Raw genomic sequence first — 21,212 nt, 5'->3', positions numbered from 1 at the left:
CAAAGAAATACGGAGAGGACTTGTCTGATTCTTTTCTTGCTACAGGGCAGTTTCTTGAAGACATGACAGTGTCGGACCGACTGCCAGAGGAGGCCCGGTCTGCTGGTGCTGGATCACCCAGTAACAGCTCAGAGCTTGTACAACTGCCTGCCACTCGGGAAGAATTCATGGCAGCCCAGTTAAGTGATGAAACACTTTCTAAATGTCTCTCTTCTGTTATCAGTCAGGAAGAGGCCAAGTCAAAGAAGATGGCCTACATTATGGAAGATCACCTATTAATGCGTCGCTGGATTAGTGATGCCTGTGAGGAGTCAGACTCCTTAGCAATTTATCAAGTTGTCGTGCCAACAACCTATCGTTCTCAGGTGATGTCCTTGGCTCATGATCATCCATGGTCAGGTCACATGGGGGTAACAAAAACATATCAAAGAGTTTTAAAACACTTCTTTTGGCCAGGACTTAAGTCTGATGTAGTTCTTTATTGTCGAACATGTCATGTGTGCCAAGTTGTTGGTAAACCGAATCAGGTGATTCACCCTGCTCCTCTCATTCCTATTCCGGTAATGGGAGAGCCATTTGAAAGGGTGATTGTGGATTGTGTGGGACCCTTACCTAAAACTAAAACTGGGAACCAGTTTGGAAAAGGTACCGTTCTCTACCTTGGTCAGCAGGTTGGTCGGGGGAAGGTGTGCCCTGCTGATGCAAAGATCAGGGCAATTGCCTCCCTCCCAGTGCCATCCACCAGGAGGGAACTTCGCCGCTTCCTAGGAATGGCAGGGTACTATCGCCGTTTCTGCAGAAACTTCTCATCGGTGGCGGCCCCACTCACTACGTTGACCAGTCCCTCAAAGTCTTTCGTTTGGTCCGGTGAGTGTCAGCAGTCATTTGAGAGCCTAAAAGGTATTCTGTGTTGTACTCCTGTTCTTTCTGCACCAGACTTTTCGAAGCCATTCAAGCTCGAGGTCGATGCCAGTGGAGTTGGGACAGGGGCTGTTCTTCTACAAGAAGATGCACAGGCTATCGATCACCCCGTGAGCTACTTCTCCCGAAAGTTCAACAAACATCAGTTGAAGTACTCTACTATTGAGAAAGAAGCTTTAGCTCTATTGTTTGCCTTGCAGCACTTTGAGGTGTATCTTGGCTCCAGTGTAAAACCTATTAAGGTATACACTGATCACAATCCGCTGGTTTTTCTTTCAAGGATGTACAACCACAATCAACGCCTTATGCGTTGGTCGTTGATTGTCCAGAACTACAACCTTGACATAAGCCATAAAAAGGGGTCCGATAATGTTCTTGCCGATGCACTATCTCGTGCTATGTAAATAAATGTTCATTGTAAGGGCCAAACATACTGTTTGGATTTATATGTGTGGGGGTGTTACGTGCCAGGCAGGCTGTACATGTGTGGTTTTCCTTCCCTCCTGTGTTTCTCTCTTCTCCCTGTCTTCTGCACAGCTAATCAGCAGCTGATCGGTATCTGCCTGTGCACCTGAGTCTGATGGCTGATTGGATCCTCTCACCTTCAGCTGGCCTATCAGCAACCAGGGCCGACCATAAAGGAGGCACCCAGGAAGTCTTCTCTCTCTCACTCTGGGCCTGTTGCTGAGGAAGGAACACGGCTGTGCTTAGCAACTAAAGCTCTTTGGATAAATCTGAACTTTGTTAATGTGTGTGTTGAGAGGTGGAGGAGTTAGGTAAGTCTGGGGTACCCTGTACATTTCTCACCACCGAGCTAACTATTGTTTAGACACACTAGGTAAGCGGATTGTTGCCACCCCTGTATATTGTTTTGTCAAATTCTTTGTAGTTAGTTAGTGAGGGTTTTTGTTTGAGTTTGGTTTCAAAGGATAGTTGTAGAGGTAGGCCTGGTTTTGTTATGCTTGTTTCTTTTGTTTGGCACAATCCTTTGACTCCTCCTCCTCCTCACAAACAGAGTTTCTGTTTAATTGTATTATCTGATAGGTTACAAGGAATAAACCTTTTGTCAACCTTTACTCTGACTCTCTCATACTTATTGGTTGTACGTTATTGTCTCCAGGTCCCCTAGACCTTAGTGGGGACGTAACAAGTACCATTGCAAATACAATCTCTATTTATTCAACATATATAATGAATGTGAGTATTAGGTCAACGTCATGTATTTTGGTGTCTGCAAAAGTAAGTGACAGCACTTCCACCTTTTCTGTAGAATGACCCAAAGGCGTTAATTTGTGATATGATTTATTTGGGAGTGAACAACTTTTTGAAGCAATCCAGCCTTCCTTTTCATCATGAAGATGGCTCTGCTCCATCATCACCTGATAAAGAATGAAAAACAGAATTTTTTTGTGTAAGTATTAAGTAAACTTAAAGAAAAGAAAAAGACGTTTTGTTAGATTGATGATTTGATTTTTACCATTTTGGTCATGTGCCTGGTTGTTTTCTGTCCTCACACCAAGCTTCTGGTGAATAGAAAGCAGAGTCTGATGCGGGATCTGGCCGGCGTTGGACTCCAGGTAGTTCAGCACATATTGGTCAGCATCGGTAAGCACAAAGCGACGGCCGAAAACTACAAAAACAGAGGAGACGGATGCAATTAGAACAGTTTTAGATGTATTTTCTATTGATGGGAAATGCATTTATAACTCAGGCTGACATGTGTTACAGTGAGTGTTACCGTTACATGACTTACACAAAGCTGCTTTTGAACAAGACAATAAGGAAATTCAGGCTGTTAAAGTGGGAAAGTTACCGTGCAGAGTGGCTCCAATAGCAAAGTCCGCAGGTGAGTAGAACTCCGGATTCTCCAATGAAGAGCCCGGTTTGGAGATGCGTGTGTCTTTCAGGAACTTTCCAGCAATGATACCAGAGTTGCGAGTGGGCTTTTCATAAATACTTATCATGTCGTTAGCCAGGGAGTAGGACAGTATGAAGAGTCGGCCATCATCGTCAGGATTCTGGGATTCCTGGAATGTCGGGAACAAAGGACGGTTTCAGCAAGGAGAGAAATTATGTGGTGTGGTGCTGATGTTCTCATAGATGTTGACTCACCATCCTGGCACTGTAGCACAACACTTTGTTGTTGTTTTCTAACATCTTCAACACGTTCTTTTTGGGAGGCTCAGGAATTAAATACAAACAATTCTGGAGAGAGTCTTCGAGGGATCCAAAACCATTATAGGGAGGAACCTCCTGTAATGAATGAACCATAAGTAATTATTCCTAACATAAGAGGAAAAGAAAACAAAAGAGAGATGAACATTTTTAGTTTCTCACCTTTTTCCTCAGCTGAACCAGGCTGGTCTTGTTTGGTACCTCTGAGGGTTTCATCTGGATGTCAGGGTGGTTCTCCTGGTAATATTCTTTAGTGAAGCCATCACAGTCGTACAGCAGGAAGCGACGGCCCCGCAGCTTCATCGTTTGACCCGTCTGGAAGTCTTTAGGAGTGTAGTACTCCTCTACTTCTGCTTTGGAAACCTCCAGCACACAGCTGGGAAAGCTCTCTGGAAGTATTAGGATGAGTAACTTGATGAGTGTTGATTCGTTTTTAAATCTCTCTTATTATTTTCTGAGCCCATTCTGCTTTAATGTAGACAGTATGTTAAATATCTTTCTTCTTTGTTTGTAAAATTATTACTTTTTACACCTAAAACAACATTATACTGCATATTTTTGTTTAAAAGAAAACGCTACATAAATAAAGTCATTATTTTTTTTATATTTTGAGTAAAATAGTAGTGGATCATTATGTGGATTGTGTTCTTCTTCATGCATAAGAGACATGTACCGATGTACATGTCTGGACACAAAGAGACAGCTAACCGAAGCACTGTATGAGACCGAATGTAATTCTATACAGAGCTGAAGCTGACTCCGACTGTTGCATCTTACGAGGCGTAGCTTTAAATGTCTTGGGCAGCTTCTGTCGGTGCATCAGGATGGGGAATGGATCGTGGCCGCTGTTGGCTTCGTGGACCTCTCTGATCTCCACTGTGTTGTCCCCCAGGTAGAACTGGATGGTAACGGCCCTGGTGTCCGCGAACAGAGCGTCCGCATCATCCAACAGGGCAAAGAAACGCAGCACCTGAACGAGAAGAGGTTGAAACACTGAAACTAGAGTTGGAATACATCACTCATTAGAAGCTTTTCAGTGGTTCAGAACACTTCTTAAGGTTAACGTCACATTTTTCATGTTTTATAAGGTCAGTTATATAACATTGGGTCCTTGTCACAATTAATGAAATATAATGGTTTTGATTAAGCTAGAATAAATAGTTTGTCCACCAGATACATAATGCTTAACTCGGTAGCGTGAATGGCGTCTCCCTATCTAAATTATTTTAGGTGCAGTCTACTGAGAGAGGAGAGCAATATTTGCAAGAGCAAATACTGTATAACATCATGGCAGGTATACAAAGGTATACGATATTTTTGAACATCTTATATTGTACTCCTGCTTCCGTGTTAAAAACTGTCTGGTTTAATGTTTGAAAATGAGTTCCTAGTGAGTTTGGATCTGAGGGACTTTACCTTTCGATCCATGTCGATAAATTGTTGCATCTGGTCAAAGTTGGAGGGTGTTATGTGGGAAGGCAGAGTGTTTTTTCTACTTTGGCCATAAGGATCCACAGGCATTGGCTGAGGGTCATTCAGAACAATGCCTTCACTTTCCATGAATTCCTATAGATAATACAAAAAGAGACATATGAGAGAGTATATGAACAACAATGTATCCATGTTTATCTAAGAGACACAGAAAAGATAAGATACACAAGGCACTGCAAAAGCATTCAAGTTAGTGTTGTACCTTAGTGAAAGCATCGCACTGTGTGATGTTGTACTTGACCCCGTACACCTCCAGGTACATGCCAATATTGAGGTTCTTCCATAGATAAGGCTCCCCATGTTCATTCCTGGGCAGACGCTGGCGTTTAATCCGTTCCCCCTGCGGTATCCCAGAATTCTCCACCCTGGGCTCAAAAATGCAAATGCTGTCATCCTCAAGGTAGTAGTAAATGACCACGGGGCACACACGATGCTGCTCCTTAGAGGAAAACAGGATATCTTCCTCAAAGTATGCATAGAACCGCAGCACCTACAAGAGAAAGAGTTTGGTGAGGAACAGGAACCATGACCAGCAAAACATCTTCAAATGCTGGTCTTCTGGGTCTCATTGTACCTTCTTGTCAAGGGCCACGTAAGCTGGGATGAAGTCTTCAACTAGGCCTTGTTCTTGATAGGAGCCACGAGTAATGTATGGTGTCTCAGAGGACAACTCACTGATCTGCTGCTGGATCAGCTGCTCTGATAAAAGAGGGTCCTGTCCAATGCCCACAGTGGGGCGACGAGGCACAGCAAAGCCATTCCTGTAGACCAGAGTCTGGGAACGATGGAAGGCTGACTTCTGCATGAGAGAGCATTGAGGAAGGAATACATTAGCGCTGGCAAATTGCAATGGGAATACACATATTTAAATCACAGATACTACACTCAAAGAACAGTTATAAGGGCCTTGCACACGAGCGTTTTTGTGTGTAGTCATTTCCATTGTTTTCAATGAACACGCGCTCAAAACATGTTAGAGACGTCGTTTCGGAGTTGAAAATAGTTAAACTTTTGGAACGAAGACGGACCGGTGGTGCACTATTAGTCATGTGACGAGGAACAACCAATCCCAGCCGAGAGATATTTTTACTTCCGTAAACATAATTGTACGCAAATAAATATAAATATATATATGAACTTCTCCTCCATGGAGGAGAACTTCTCCTCCATGGAGGAGAAGTTCATATTAGTTCATTTCAGTGCAGGTTTATCGTTGCCCTGACTTTGTGTCACCACTCACCAATATTCATGTTATGAGCATCTCTGCTAAAATGTCACACCATCATATTTTAAGAGCCGGTGTCCGCCACACACACACGCACGCACGCACGCACACTTCGGTTTCTAGAAAACACTGCTGTCCCACGGACAATGACAATATAAAAGTAGCCGAACAGATGATATTGTCACTTGTATAGCTAATAGCATCGTTAGTTAGTTCTGAATAGTACCAAAATGGCAGCAAAACTGCGGAAATTATTCTGCTGTGTAGCCTACTATAGGAATGCACTTTGCATTAGGCTACATAAAGAGGACAGCAAATTCTCTTCCCCACTAAGATTACATTTGACACATTTCCCCCAAACGTTAGAGGCTTAAAGCGTAGGCGATTTTGCAACATTTGCATTAAATAAAACCAAGTTGAGGTGTAACTTTTTATATTCTTACCCTTACATCCCGAAAAGTGCTATTCATGTTCAACGACATTGCCGGTGTCGGAGTATTTGTTCGAACCTACACAAGGTTTTAGCTTTTGTTACCGTGTAAAACTCGGACAGACAACCACCTCGTTGTTATTTTTGTTGTATCCATGGAAACGGAACGACAGCAACATTTTGAAGCAAATGTTAAAGGAAAACAAATATTTATGAAAACTAAATGATATTCAAAGTGGAAACAAAAGGAAACGTCCAGAATAGTAAGATCTTGTTAATGACAGGCATTAAAAAAATAAATATAAAAGCATCCATGCACTCAAACTGAAGAATTCTTACTTCACCAGCAGGGGGCGACACACCCCAACACTTCTCGCTCCACTCAATAACAATATGTCATCCATCACATCCATCATAAACACATATCTTGTGAGATATAAAATGACCTTACTGTACTGTTTACGCTCTATTTCTGTAGCATGAGATCAGAACAGTAAGAACATAGTACAGAGCATGTAGTGTGCATGATTGGGCTATAATACAAGCATTGTGAACATGAACATGTGCAAGATTAAATCAGTGGGCAAGTTTTTTTTCAACACAGTTTATTTCAAACACAGGAGTCATAATTTGGTCTCACTTTACCAGCTATCGGCACATTTTATCCATTCAAATTCAAACACAAAAACTGTCTTTATAAAAAACGATATATTGTGGCAGTCTTTATGTGGATGACCCTAATATGTCCTGTATACTCTCATTTAAACTTTCAGTCAGGAAAAATACCAAGCTTTTTTTTTTTTTAAATGAAAACTAGAACTATCTCTATGTTGGAATCCAGGGCAGCGCACACATAGCTGGATTGACAATAGCTTATTTTATAGAACTGGCAACATGATTTAAGAGACGCAGATTTGCTCGTGCACTGTGAACCTTTTTTCAGAGCTGGTTCCTTCTCCAGATGGCCATGAGCAGCGGTTACCACACTCATCTGGTTTAGCACTGGTACCTTAGAAGTAATGGCACAGTTGACCTGCAATTTGGGTGACGACCAGAACAATGATCTCTAGCGTGTTTACTGGTACAAAATTGGCATATTCTGGTTATGAACATTTACATCCAGGGAGAACAGCAAGTGCAACGTGTGACATAGACATATTTTACACATGCTCTACTTCGGCAAAGCGACAGTAATCATTAAACGAGGATACATATATGATAAGATAAATTTGGAATATCCAATATGACCAGTTATAGGGTTATATACCAGCTGCACTCATGACAACAGTGACCTAATAGCTAGAAAAGGCACCGCACTGTGAATTAAACATACTGTATCAAAAATAAGATAAAATCACTAAACCTCTTTGAGGCTCTTTATATAATATTTCTATTTTTTTTTTCTTTAAATGCTGACATTAGCTGTTTAAATGGGCTGATCCCCTTCTTAGGAAGCAAATACATCAACCAAACACAGAAACACTAGGATTGCATCCCTGAGGTGCCAGACAAACCTTCGCCAAGTATAAAAATATCTCATAATAAACCATACTTGAGAACAAAAATACACAACATCAATAAACTATTAAATATTATAAAATAGATTTCATAATGGATGAGATGAATTCCCTCCAAAATATATTTTGGTTTTTAGAAAGTTCAAAAGGCAGCGTGGTTATTTTCTGTGGAAAGATTGTCTTACATTGTCCCATAGTACACTTCTTTCTGCTTTATGCCCCCCCTCTGTAAAGTCCACACTTGAATACTGGAGGGTGCTGAGCATAAAGCTCCAAGTGTCCCAGTCTTTTTCAGGTGACCCTGCATAAAACAGATCCATCTGAGGCCTTGGTCCTTCAGTCACTATGCCCTCTCTGCAGGCCTGTGTGTGTCTAAGGCAGCTAACCCATAAATCCCCACTTCAAAACGGCCTGCTGAGGTCACGGGCGAGGCGCTGTAGCCTTTCACCCCTCGCTTCCGGCAGAAAGAAGTGAGCTTACCATGCAGAGTGGGAGCTTATTCTCTTACTGAATGGGCTACAGCTTATGATACCCAGAGGAATATGCAAACCAGCAAATAGGGAGGACTTTTCCTTGCATCTCCAATACCTTCCCCTGTTCTCATCAGTGAGTCCACAGTTTGCTTATAAAGCTTCTTAAGGACCATGTCTCTTGCCCCAACCCAAGTGCATCCTAAATTGTGTTCAAGTCAAGTAAGCTTTACATAAAAAAGCCCCTAAAGAGTCCTCAGTAATAGCGATTGAGGCTCCGTGTCCCGGGGATGTCAGGTTGCCCGTTCATCCAGATCTCTCGGATGATGCGCTCCCTCTCCTCCAGCCTCTGCGCTCTCTCCAGCTCCTCGGCCGACGTGAACACGTTCATGTTAAGCGTGCGTTCAAACCGCCGGTGTCGCCGCGCCGACAGATCTGAGGTGGTTTCCCAATCTGAGTCCGAGTCACTTGATTCGGAGGACGAGTCGGCAGGGCGCGCTCGTTTCTTGGCAGTAGGCCGCTGCCGAGGCTGGCAGTCGGTGCGACAGGAGATCTGCACCACCAGGGCGAAGAGTGTGAGGAAGAGGCCCAAACACACGCCGCAGACGAAGAAGAGCGCTGCCCTCTCTGGGTGGTCTTCAGGGGGAAGAAAGACAGACGACGAAAAAGGTTTAGTTGATTTCATACAGAAAACATGCCTTTGCAGTACTGCCTGGCTATATGCTCCAAGCTCACTTCTTTCCGTTTAAACTGAGGATTACAGCTCTTAAAAACCTCAGACAATTGAGAAATACAAATGAAAAAGGCATACAATTGCAAATATTACTATCATGTTTAAACAGAGTTTCAATTAACTCTGTATCTTTTTTTGAAAGGTCACATTTGATGGTCATAAATTATTTGTATTGGTCTTATATTCCTCAGTAAAAGGAATTCTAAAATGCGGGTCTAAAAACGTAATGGCAGCTTAGAAATATAAGAAACCCTTTTGAGCCCACCCTACCCTACACAGGTTCTGCCTCCACTAAACATTTCAGTGTATGTTTATTTGACTGTATAACTAGTGCCTTTCACTAAGTATAAACTGTTTATTTGAGGCAATAAAACAGGAAGTATCCAAACCCCCATATGATTGCAGCATATGTTTAAGCAGCTGGCTGTAGCAGGTGACTGACAATGTGTGTGTGTGTGTGTGTGTAGCTTTTATCTCGGCCTAACATCTGCATTCCTCTGGCCCCCAAATTTCAGTTCCAGGAAAAAGGAAACAGGGTTTTCTTTACCCAAAAGATAGCGTACCACACACATGTACCTCACATGAAGCCATGCACTCAAATACAAAGGACACATGTTGTCCTGCCCATGGAGTAATCTCGAGCTGAAACGCCCCTTGACATTATTATCCAGCTCTTTCTCAAGACGACTTACTTATCTACCTGAATGTGTACTTCTGTAAATTGTTATCATTTTTATTTTAAATACTATAAAATATTGTTCTAGTTTTTTTTTATTTATTTTTTTTATTGCTTTTTTATTAATTCTACCGTGTTGTGTAATGTTTATTTATACTGTTCATGCTCACTACTTGTAGCACTTCGGGATTTGAACTCAAATATGAAGTGCTTTATAAATGGAACCCATTATTATTATTATTATTATTATTATTATTATTATTATTATAGTTTTTATTTTATTTATCTATACTTGGCTGTGACAATGTTCATTTCCCCATTGTGGGACGAATAAAGGGATTCTGATTTTCTCCACTAATAATAATCTCTGTGGTTAAATGTAATATTTTCCTGATAGAGGTCAGAGATCAGATTAAGGTGTCTAATTTGTGATGTGATGTCACACATGATTATATAAAGTGTGCCCTACCTGATATGAAAGTGTAGGCTGCCAGTGCGTTGCTGATGAGGGCCATGTTGGAGCTAGACGTGGAGTTGATGATGGGATTCATTACTCGGGGGGGCGGTGGAGTTTCTCTTTCTCCTCCTCCTCCTCCTACTACTCCGGCTTCTGAAAGCTTCTCCTCGTCGGGGTTGGTCTCCCTGACCTTCTTCCTTTCTGAAAAAGCAGAACAGTTCAGTTTAACAACACAAAGCAGACTACGTTTTAAGGGGATGATTCGTTTATCATTTGAATTCTTTATTTAGACAGTCATGTTTTTTTTCAAAATAGAACTTCAATCTGTGTCTGCCCACATGCAATGACATATATAACTAGTTATAAATAGTTCATGACTGCATGTACAGTCAGATTATTACAGCATGAGTTCGCTAATTGACAGTAAAGTCAGTGTGTAGTGTCTCTGAAGTATTGTGACTATAGCGTTCAGACTGCTGAGTCATCACCAGTCTCTCAGTGGTGTGTGATCTAGGACACAAGCTTCTGATAAAAGATGCATCACGCATAAAGGTGCACACATGTTCTCAGAGAGTTGTGGGATCCAGCATTTAACACACACAACATCTGCTTCTGTCAAACTTATGTCTACTGACTCATGTCATTAAAGAGAACAGAGACCCACATGGGAAAAGTTTGCACTTTGGCAACATCTCCAAATCTCAGAAAACAATCTATTTATAGAAGAGAACAACTGTTTCCTGCTCTCTCTCTCTCCTTCATCACAGCATGACTTCTTTCTGTGTTTACATGCTGGCTTCGATGTGTATGCAAGAGGCGAGGAGTCAAGATGAGAGAACAGCGGAGCGCAGAAGGATTTTAATACTTTTTTCTGAGTGTAGTCACATCTTGTTAACGTGAAGAAGTGTTTACTTGGAATATGTTACTACTGAAACTTTGGCTCCTTGAATAAGCAACCCCTCTCTGATAAACACAACCCTTAAGCTACGAAAATAAACAGAAGCGTTCACTTCAATATCAGAGCCTTACATCTGTGTTTAGTCTTATTCGCATGCAGGATTGTTGCAGGTGAGCATCCTTTGGTGGACTGTCACACACACCAATGACCTCTAATTACAGTCTCTCTTAAGGTGAGTCTGGCTCTTTCTATCTGATGAATGCAGATTGGAGGAGGAGGAGGAGGTAAATGCTTCCACCTGGACCCCCTGCTGCGGTGCATGAGCCAACATTCAACCAACAACATGCAGCCATCTCTATTTCTAACACACATAAACATAGGCAGACGTATCCTTCAGAAAAACATTTACAGGGCTCGAAATACAACTAAACTTAATTATGTAAATGCAGTGGTTGCTCTTTTGATTGAATACTTTTTTACATTTTATAACATATAATCCATTTATTTATTTCCTAAAATCTAAATTGTTAAATAATATGAATAACATAAACGTAAATAGTGTTTCATTTATGTGAGGTGCACTCAATTCAAACGGACTTTAAAACAACAAAAAACGACATATTTAAAAAATAAATTAAGCACTCTTCATGTTTTCTCCAGTACTCAAAATGTCTTTGACTGCTGTTGTAATAGAGAGAAATAAATAGTATGTTATGTTTTTAGCATCAGCAACAGAGGGTAAGGCTTAACAATGAATAAAAGACATAAGGGAACTGGGTAGTTATGACCAGATTTAGGTGTCATCATGGTTTAAGAGACGGAGACTTTCTCTATGGTGGCCCAATGCTCTCTGGGAATCGCAGTGGAGAAACACCACGGCAACGAGCAGTGGGGACCAAAGATGGAGACAATACAAATGTGTGGTTTCCAACTTAAACTTCTTAAACCTTTTTAACGGGTGAGTCCATTTGTACAAAATGTCCCTGATCAGTCATGTGGTGTTCGAATGTTTAAAGTATTATTTTAAGAAGTTGCATTTATGACTGTTCTCATCTTACCCCATTCCCAAAATGTGGAACTATTTCTTTAAGCATTACAGTATGCGATAACATCGATCCAGTAAACTGCCAACATAAGGGTCAAGTAAAAAGATTGATTCTGTTTATTTTACACTTATCCGGTTGAAAAGAAGAGAAATTAGGTGAATAAACGTGAAGATCCTGATACATTACATTACATGTCACTTGTTAGACGCTTTTATCCAAAGCGACTTACATACTCAATACTGTGGGCGATCCCCACAGGAGCAATTTGGGGTGAAGTGTCTTGCCCAGGGACACAACAACATGCTGACTGCAGTGGGGTTTGAACCTGTGACACCCTGGTCCGAACACCAACGCACAACCCACTGCACCACACACCTGCACGATACCTTTATTTACAGTCAAATGTTTCTTGTTCCGCGTTCATAGTTTCATCCCCATAGGAGATGAAACAGGTTTTTCTACACGAGCTTCAGGTGAGTGTTTGAAGCCCGGTGCGAGGAAGTGAAGCCATTCATGTGTCAGGAGCTGCCAGCACACATCTCCTCCCTCTCTTAGCTCCTCATTCATCCGTCTATCCTCCTAATCAGTACAGTGCCGGTAGCTGAGCAGAGTAATTAGTGTGCTGGATGCAGGCCATCATCCCTCATGAATAAAGCTTTGTTTAAGTTTCCTTCCTAGCTGGCGTCTTCTTTTTCTTTTTTTCATTCTTTCATTTGTTCTTCGACTTTCTTCTCTCTCAGGGAGCAGGGCAGTATAGCAGACTGATTTAGACTGTGGTCACATCATTGGCTCTTGAACAGCCGTATATTTTTAAGAGCAATGATCATAAATGGTCCAAACCGATGGCTCTGCTTGGATACATATGGTAACAGTTGTACCCGTGTGACTTTAAATATACAGACATATATGCTCCGACTTAAAACCTGAACGACTGTTTCTGCTGGTGCCTGCGAGGCCTCGGGACTGTTTAGCGTTAACTGCTCTCCATGGGGGGCTGGGAGAGAGTGTCGGTCACTGGGGGGGAGAGTGAAAAAGCTCATGTTGTTTTGCTTACCTGGAACAGCGTCGGGGCTTCTGACTGAGCTCCCCTCTGGAGGGCCGTCTCCCACTATGTTGGGGTCATGGGCGCTGGGTGGAGGGGAGAACACCGGGGGTCTGGGTCCCTGCTCCTGGAGCAACTTCTTTGGCACTTCAAAGAGAAGGAAAGGAGGAGCAAAGGAGGGGATTTGGGGATGAGGGAAACAAAGAAAGACACATAGGATTATTAGATTGCGGTATGTACAGAGATGTGTAGCAGTCATTTCCATTTCTTGTTCTGCATAAAGCCTGATCAATATTGATATGGGATTTCTTTTAGCATGAATACCTTGGTATTGGTACTCTTCTTAGTTTTCGACCACCTTTGAAAACGTTTGTATGGTTATCTTAATTTAGCATTATGCATCATGACATTTTACACTCGCGGAAACCAGTAGATTACATCATTTGTTATCTTATCATTTAACCATACCATATATGCTGAGTGTACCGTCATTAAACCACAAATGCTCTCGCACTCTGCTGATAAAAAGGACCGTATCTCAAACACTTCAAAATGTACATCGTTCAAACGGCTTATTGAATGTATGAAACATGTTGTGTATAGTTCTACATCTAACTCATGTTGTTGTTTTGTTGCTGTTTCATGTCACAATTTCAATACTTTTAACAATAAGTATGATTCATTTACTTACATCACCTTTTATCTTAGGTTGTACAGATGTTAGGGTATAAAGCATTTAAAGACACTGCAACGAGGCATTGGTGGACTATTTGTATATCTGAGTTAAAAGGGTTAACTTTCATCTTATATATTAATACCTACAATAACATCATGTTTGTCACTTGGGATATTCTCCTCTCGTGTGTGCATAAAGCTTCATAATCTATATTTCACAGGAGATCCTGAACAGATTTAAGAGTCAGAGGATGTTGTGATGGGAGAGTGGAGCTGTACACGAGACAGCATGATGATGATTCACACTCCTCCTGAACTTGCACTCTGATTCCCGGAAGTTCTGCTGCCCTCCCCCTCCTCTCCATCCCCCTCCTCTCCATCCCCACCCCTTCACACCCCCCAACCTCAGTGTCCTTTGAGTCAGGGAGTCTGCAATCCTTCCCCACAGACACAAACCCACAATGCAGTGGGCCTTACATTCCTGCCCGCTCACATGTGGTGTTGGCCGCTGGGCCACGCTCCGGTCCCTGTGTGTGTCTGCCCGGTCAGATCAGCGCTGATTTACAGCCCGACAGAGGACTCTCTCTCCAGCTGTCTGTGCCGCTCTTGCATTCTCACTGCGCCGGACAAACAAACAAGCAGCTGCCTGGTTCTGCTGACGGGAGCACTAATAGTGAAACTGTGATTGATAGTAAAAGTGAACCATTTGTTTAAAGGCCGATGAATAAACACTCTGATCAGATTTCCAGAGACTGATTTAGGCAGTTATCCAAGAGTCAATCAGAGTGCAGGAAGGAGCAGCAGACCTCACAAAGCTCCCCTCCCCTGGATACTCATTACAACCTTTTTCCAATTGTACGCAATGATGAAAAGACTGAGCGGGAACTTTTAACTACTGACATTTATGGTACCAATTATTTTACGACATAACATGCATTGCCTTTTGAAATAATTGACAGTAGGGAATGACAGGATATATGGATGATTGATACCAAGGAGATACATGTGCAGCATTTGTGGTTCGTGCATTAACTGCTATGATTTAAAGAAAAGCTTGTTAACGTGTTCTTGTCATTTATACCTGTCGTCTTTGACTTAAGCTTGTTTCAGTGAACATTAGTATTATATATGCTGTAACCATGTTTAATTTTAAAGTGACATTCGACAGATTGGAGCTTTTCAATCACACACACGTAAAAATGTCAACTGCGTCTATAAAGTGCAGCTTCTGTGACTCTGCATGCTCCAGTTGCTTAACAAGGTTCAACATTGAGTAATGTCTTCCTTAAAACATTGACTGACTTTATGTAAAGCCAAAGGGAACAGTTATTGTTCAAACATTCCCCCCCTAGTACTCTCCAATTCATTTTTGCCATAGTATATGACATTGTGACAACTGCACAGAAACTGCACACATGTGAGGAGGACATTTGTGATCTTATCTTACTGCAGAACATCTGAGAGCCAATCAACAAAACTGGTTTACTGAAACTCGCAGACTTCAAAGGCCTCGGCTAAATGTGGTTCCAACTTTTGGTTTTCATTTTGAGCCGTGAGCAGAAAGGGCAGGAGGTTGATGCCAGACAAATAGAAGTAGCTACATATTTCTGGTCTATGTGTTTAACCTGCTTGGCCTGGGTTCACCGTACTGCATCAGGAGGACTCATATGGTGTTAGGTGAGTTTCCAGCTGTAGAAACGTATACTGTTACATTTAAATACCTTTCTGTAATTGCATCATCTCATGTGGCGTACCGCACCAATCTGTTGCCTAAATAGATTAAAAACCAAGAATTTGAAACCCTGCTTTATCCCAGCGTGGTTGGCACAAACTAAATAAACAAAGTGGAGGTGAAATACGCATGGAAATGAAGACATGGGATTTGGCCTGGCAACCCCCCCGTCCCTGTCCTTCCTCATAAGTCTGACACACTAATCACGGGTCTTAAAACTCCCCCATGCTGCCACCATCCTCAAGCCACGCCCTGATTACAGCCTTCTGATTGGCCCTAATCGGCTGCACATGTGGCCCAGGGTCACAGCTGAGAGACGCCATGACACACACTCACATTTGTACAAAATTAAGGGACATAATTGAGATACACCCACGCATGCACACTCAAAGCCCCACCTGATATTTGTGCATAAATTGAGCACACATGTGCATCGACACACACACACCGACACCCTTGTTTATTATTAGGATTGCTATCCTTGAGAACAGCCGTTTCCCATGTTTTTCTCTACGGCCTAACGTTGTTGGCAGAAGCTGGTACATCATAGCAAATTGACGGCTGCTTGTCTAAAAATAATTGTCAAAAAGCTGAAACCTCTCGAAGCAAACGGCCGCAAACCACACTTAAAGGAGCCAAGCAGTAAAAACTGAACCAATAAAAGAGAGAAAGACGAGTGCAAGGGGGAGAAACGGAGGACATAAATCACACTCGAGAGCCTGCATTATAATGACATGGTCACATAAATGCATGGCAAATGAGTCTTAATATAACTGCGGTCGATGGGACGAGGACCAGCGCTGTACCTCTCCCGCCACGGGGAGCGAGGACACGAGGCGGGAAACAGGGCCCATAACAATGGACCGTGTTTACACTGGCAGAGCCCGGCTTTGTTTTCACTGGCTCTGCAGGCCAAAGTGTGTGTGTGTGTGTGTGTGTGTGTGTGTGTGTGTGTGTGTGTGTGTGTGTGTGTGTGTGTGTGTGTGTGTGTGTGTGTGTGTGTGTGTGTGTGTGTGTGTGTGTGTGTGTGTGTGTGTGTGTGTGTGTGTGTGTGTGTGTGTGTGTGTGTGTGTGTGTGTGTGTGTGTGTGTGTGGGCCATGTGCTGGCCGATGCAGAACTCTGTTGGGACAAAGCCCTTTAAGCAAGAGGATAATATTAAACCATGCTAAATCTGACCTGGGCCAATGTTTTAGGACATTCTTTAATGCCCCGTCTGCTTTGGCTCTCTGAAATGTTAGCCCAAATAAAGACAGCTTAACCTACACTATGACTTTTCTGTGATGCACTCTAAGCTTAAAATCGCAATGTGGTGTGACACTCATCTAAATTACTGTATTTTCTATCCAGGGTGAGGCAAGAATAAAGTGCAACTTGACCTAAGTTAGGTTGAGAAGTAGTACATTCATAAAACTGCAGTCAAACCAGGGATAGAGTGAGAGCAACGTCTGAAATGACATGGGATTCATATACAGCTACATAAAGATACAGAGTTTAGTTACAATTTAGACATTACCATTTATGCAGTGGATAACTCAAGTGCTAAGATGCCAACTTACAAAAAACCTTGGTTAAGTTCACCTTAAATGGATTTATAGCACTTTGGAAAAATAGAAAGGTGCCTTGGAACGATGTGCTGGCATATGTGAGCATGTGAGTAAGAAGTCTGAGTAAAAGCGTCTGGTTTCAATCAGCACACAGCCTACTTCATTTACAGCATTCAAGTGTTGTAGGAGATCCAACATTCACATGATACACGCACGCACACACACACACACACACACACACACACACACACACACACACACACACACACACACACACACACACACACACACACACACACACACACACACACACACACACACACACACACACACACACACACACACACACACACACACACACACACACACACACACACACACACACAGTGCCTTGAAAAAAACACCTCAAGTCAATGTGGACAAACTTGAAGACTCACCAAAATTAGTTTCAGCTCTTACTCCTGCTTCCAACTCAGACACCACAGACATCTGTACACTCACGTTCACCAGCACATCCATCCATCCACACACACAACCATTTTTCACTGAGCTAATGGCATTCCTGCAGAACAACATGTAAGGTGAATAGGGCACAAGCTGAAGGTGTTGAGATTGCATTCCTCCTCCTTTCACTCCCTTTTTCTCCAACCCCCAGCGTAACACTCTAACGGCATCCAGCTGATAACACTCAAAATGTGTGAATATTGTGCACATTTGTAACTCTTACATGAAAGATATGGACTGTATATTCAATATATAGATACAGGTGTTTACTATTTAGATGAAGATGGCAGAGTATTGGAGTCTGTGGAGTGGTTTAAATCTGACCTAAGCAAAGCTGAGGCAATTCCGTCAAGTTTATCTTTCCACAAATGAATGCACTTCCCCGAGCTCACACTGTGAACATTAATGGGTTCTATATATCCAAATAAATGTGTGTTTGCATGACAGAGAATGTGTCATAGCACATGATTAACACACTCATTCCCATCGTGGGTATACGAAGCAGACCTGGTAATATGAACTCTATCGGGGGACTAAAGCTGAGGGTTTTCTCTGGGTCTGCTCCATTTTTATGTTAGTGTGAGAAATATAGCCTACTCTATTACTTGAAAAGTGTGTGTGTGTGTGTGTGTGTGTGTGTGTGTGTGTGTGTGTGTGTGTGTGTGTGTGTGTGTGTGTGTGTGTGTGTGTGTATTAGAGTATGTGTGCTGCTTAAAGGAGTTGTCTCTTTTTATGTTTTATCTCATCAAATCTTATCTAACTTACATAACTCTTAAACATGTTCAAAAGCATGCCATCCATTTCCAATGAAATCCCCCACCTTGAATATATATTTAGTTAATATATTTTTCATGTAATTGTGCAGCCATAAAAACACCAAGGCTTTAACTTGCTCACCTCAGTCAGTGCGAGCAGTGAAGCACCGCAAAAAACTGTTGGAATAGATGTAGAAAATATCTACCACATTACTCCATGCTTGACTAGTATATTTAGTCACACTTTAAGGGAAAAATGAAGAGGTTAAAATAATAAAACGAGTAAAAATAGATCTGAGAGTATATAGACAAACTATAAAAGTGAGTTGAAAATGTTTCCAGTAGGCAAACTGCCATCAACATAGTAAGACGTTGAGTCCCCCCCCCCCCCCCCAAAGTACTTCTGGAGCTCATTTAATGCCCATGGTGGAAAACTGGATACACTAGGAAGTTCAGGCCAGGATTTATTGGTAACTGATTGAATAAGAAGCAGGCTGGCTAAGGAAACTCTTCCAAAAGGTATGAGAACCAAGCCTCAAATCCTGGAGATTCAGGGAAAGTTCAGCTTTGGCTCGGATGCAGGCATCCTAATCAAATCAGCGGTCTCAAGTTATCCAGTCAGCAAGGATTATGAAGGCCAGAAAAACCCTTAGTTGGCAGGAGCTTCTTGTGACAAGATCTGTCTGCTAAAGAGGCTTGTGCTCGATCACATATTCCTCAATATAATACGGCAGGACATAGCTGGATGGTGACACGGTCTAAAAGCATCCAGAGGAGTGGAGGTTGGGAGGACATTCCAGGATGGAGAGAGGGGAACAGTTCAACCCCCCACCCTGCCTCTCTGAGCCCCCTGCCCTACATTCAAAAAATGTTCCCCATTTACTTTAATGGATAACACACATCCCTCTGCTGTGAGACACTCACAAATACAAATTAATGCTCACGCTCTCTCACACACACACACACACACACACACACACACACACACACACACACACACACACACACACACACACACACACACACACACACACACACACACACACACACACACACACACACACACACACACACACACACACACACACACACACACACACACACACACACACACCATGTATACATCACTTCAGGGGACATTGCATTTCCTGGAGATTTATCCTAATCTTAACAAATAACCAACACATGCCTAACCCTAACCCTTACCCTTACCCTTAACCTTACCCTAATCCTAAACCTAACCAAGTCTTCACCCTAAAATTAATGATGCCCCTCATGGGGAGCTCCAATTTGTCCCCATAAGGGAAGCCAGTCCCCACACGTGACTATGTAAACAGATGTAGGTCCCCACAACTATAGTAATGCTAGACCACACACACACACACACACACACACACACACACACACACACACACACACACACACACACACACACACACACACACACACACACACACACACACACACACACACACACACACACACACACACACACACACACACACACACACACACACACACACACACACACACACACACACACACACACACACACACACACACACACACACACTTTTTCAGGGCACAAAGGCCACATGCCAGGGCACAAAGGCCATTGAGGGAAACATTTGGATTTGGAGCTTACAAATAAATAACTTCACTTTTTGATAAGAAAAACACACGAATGACATGGAAAACAAATCACTTTTTTAATATCAATAATGTCAAACATCATATCATCATATAGGCCTATGCCTCCTTAGTATTACCGTATATAAAATAAAATACTTTACTTTGAATAATTAGTGTTTGGTATGTTTTCCATACTACTTCTCCCATTCACAAATCCAAAATCAAATAAAAAAATCTAAAATTCTATTAATATGTAACAAATATATTTCAGAGCAGAAGAAACAGCCTTCAAGGGTCAAACTCTGCACATACATCGTTCAGCAGTGTACAGTGAAGTGTGTGTGTGTGTGTGTGTGTGTGTGTGTGTGTGTGTGTGTGTGTGTGTGTGTGTGTGTGTGTGTGTGTGTGTGTGTGTGTGTGTGTGTGTGTGTGTGTGCGCGCGCGCGCGCGCGTGCGAGAGTCTCTTTAATCAACTCCTCACAGCTCTGGTCAGAAACTGGACAAAAGTTAAACATGTACAAACCACAGACTGTCATGGCGAATACAATCGCTGCTTTAATTCTGTCTTTAGGACGTTGTTGTGAGTGTGGACGGAGCAGCTACAGGTTAGTTAGGGGTCTCCAACACGTCGATCGCGAGCTACCGGTAGCTCGCGGGCAGCTTTTCAGTAGCTCGCCGCTCGATTATCGATTATAGCGTAGTAACGTTGCTTCTTGATTTTTCGGCCGCGGCCGGACAATTAAGTGTTTTTATTTTAGAATTGTTTCTGTCACACAAATATAAAATTGGTCCGTTACGCAGAAATCAAGGAGCAGATGTGACAGCGGCACAGCGACACCACACATGGAGCAGTCTGCTTTCTCCAGCAGCACCAGTCAGAACCAACGGCAGCATGACCCGCTCTGAATCACTCTTGCTATTTTCAGTTGATAAATACGCATGTAAAGTCTCCTCTCCGTTCCTCCAAGCCCCGCCCCCCCCTGAAAAATAACTACTAATATGAGTGACAGGCTGATAGTGACCTGATAGAAACGTTATTATTCACTTAATCACTGATTGAGATGATGAAGCTAACTTAATCTCATACATTCATGGGATTCATGTAACAGTAAGACAGAGAATGTAAGTGTGCACCCACATGCACTATTTTAGTTGTTATAATGCTGTTGTAAATACTCCTGTTGTCTGCTGTGTTCAGACTTAAGTCATGTGTGTGATGCCTCATTCAAGACATTCAGTGTCATTTCTTTAACAGAAGACCGTTGCTTGAAGCTGCAGCTCGACTGCA

The 21,212-nt window shown here is 42.3% G+C and overlaps 2 protein-coding genes across 3 annotated transcripts in view; both read right to left on the bottom strand.

Moving 5' to 3' along the window:
* Positions 1–2,206: 2,206 nt before the first annotated feature.
* efhc1 (EF-hand domain (C-terminal) containing 1) lies at positions 2,207–6,385 on the bottom strand. The gene is made up of 10 exons (XM_034076354.1): positions 6,256–6,385; positions 5,162–5,386; positions 4,790–5,077; positions 4,513–4,662; positions 3,874–4,066; positions 3,259–3,485; positions 3,034–3,174; positions 2,735–2,948; positions 2,399–2,551; positions 2,207–2,300 (listed from the first exon to the last, which is right to left on the bottom strand). The coding sequence occupies exons 1-10, from the start codon at positions 6,292–6,294 to the stop codon at positions 2,272–2,274; spliced, it is 1,659 nt and encodes a 552-aa protein (XP_033932245.1). The 5' UTR covers positions 6,295–6,385; the 3' UTR covers positions 2,207–2,271.
* Positions 6,386–6,852: 467 nt separating this feature from the next.
* Positions 6,853–21,212, bottom strand: part of LOC117439537 (protein eva-1 homolog A) — a 79,984-nt gene continuing 65,624 nt past the window's right edge. For both annotated transcript variants that reach the window (XM_034075465.1, XM_034075467.2), the window contains 3 exons: positions 13,094–13,228; positions 10,108–10,296; positions 6,853–8,865 (listed from right to left, as the gene is read on the bottom strand). In XM_034075465.1, coding sequence (XP_033931356.1) covers positions 8,486–8,865; positions 10,108–10,296; positions 13,094–13,228 — 704 coding nt within the window. In that variant the 3' untranslated portion in view covers positions 6,853–8,485. The remainder of the gene's footprint in view (positions 8,866–10,107; positions 10,297–13,093; positions 13,229–21,212) is intronic.

The sequence above is a fragment of the Pseudochaenichthys georgianus genome, chromosome 24, assembly GCF_902827115.2.
Source record: "Pseudochaenichthys georgianus chromosome 24, fPseGeo1.2, whole genome shotgun sequence".
NCBI lineage: Eukaryota > Metazoa > Chordata > Actinopteri > Perciformes > Channichthyidae > Pseudochaenichthys > Pseudochaenichthys georgianus.
This window is presented reverse-complemented; position numbering and strand designations above follow the sequence as displayed.

Bases quoted from the DNA above. Each gene is read 5' to 3' on its own strand.
- efhc1 (XM_034076354.1), bottom strand. From the start codon at position 6,294: ATGTCGTTGAACATGAATAGCACTTTTCGGGATGTAAGG. The intron at 4,663-4,789 runs GTACAACACTAA...TATTATCTATAG, and splicing joins AGTGCGATGCTTTCACTAAG to GAATTCATGGAAAGTGAAGG. The intron at 2,301-2,398 runs GTAAAAATCAAA...ATTCTTTATCAG, and splicing joins CCAGGCACATGACCAAAATG to GTGATGATGGAGCAGAGCCA.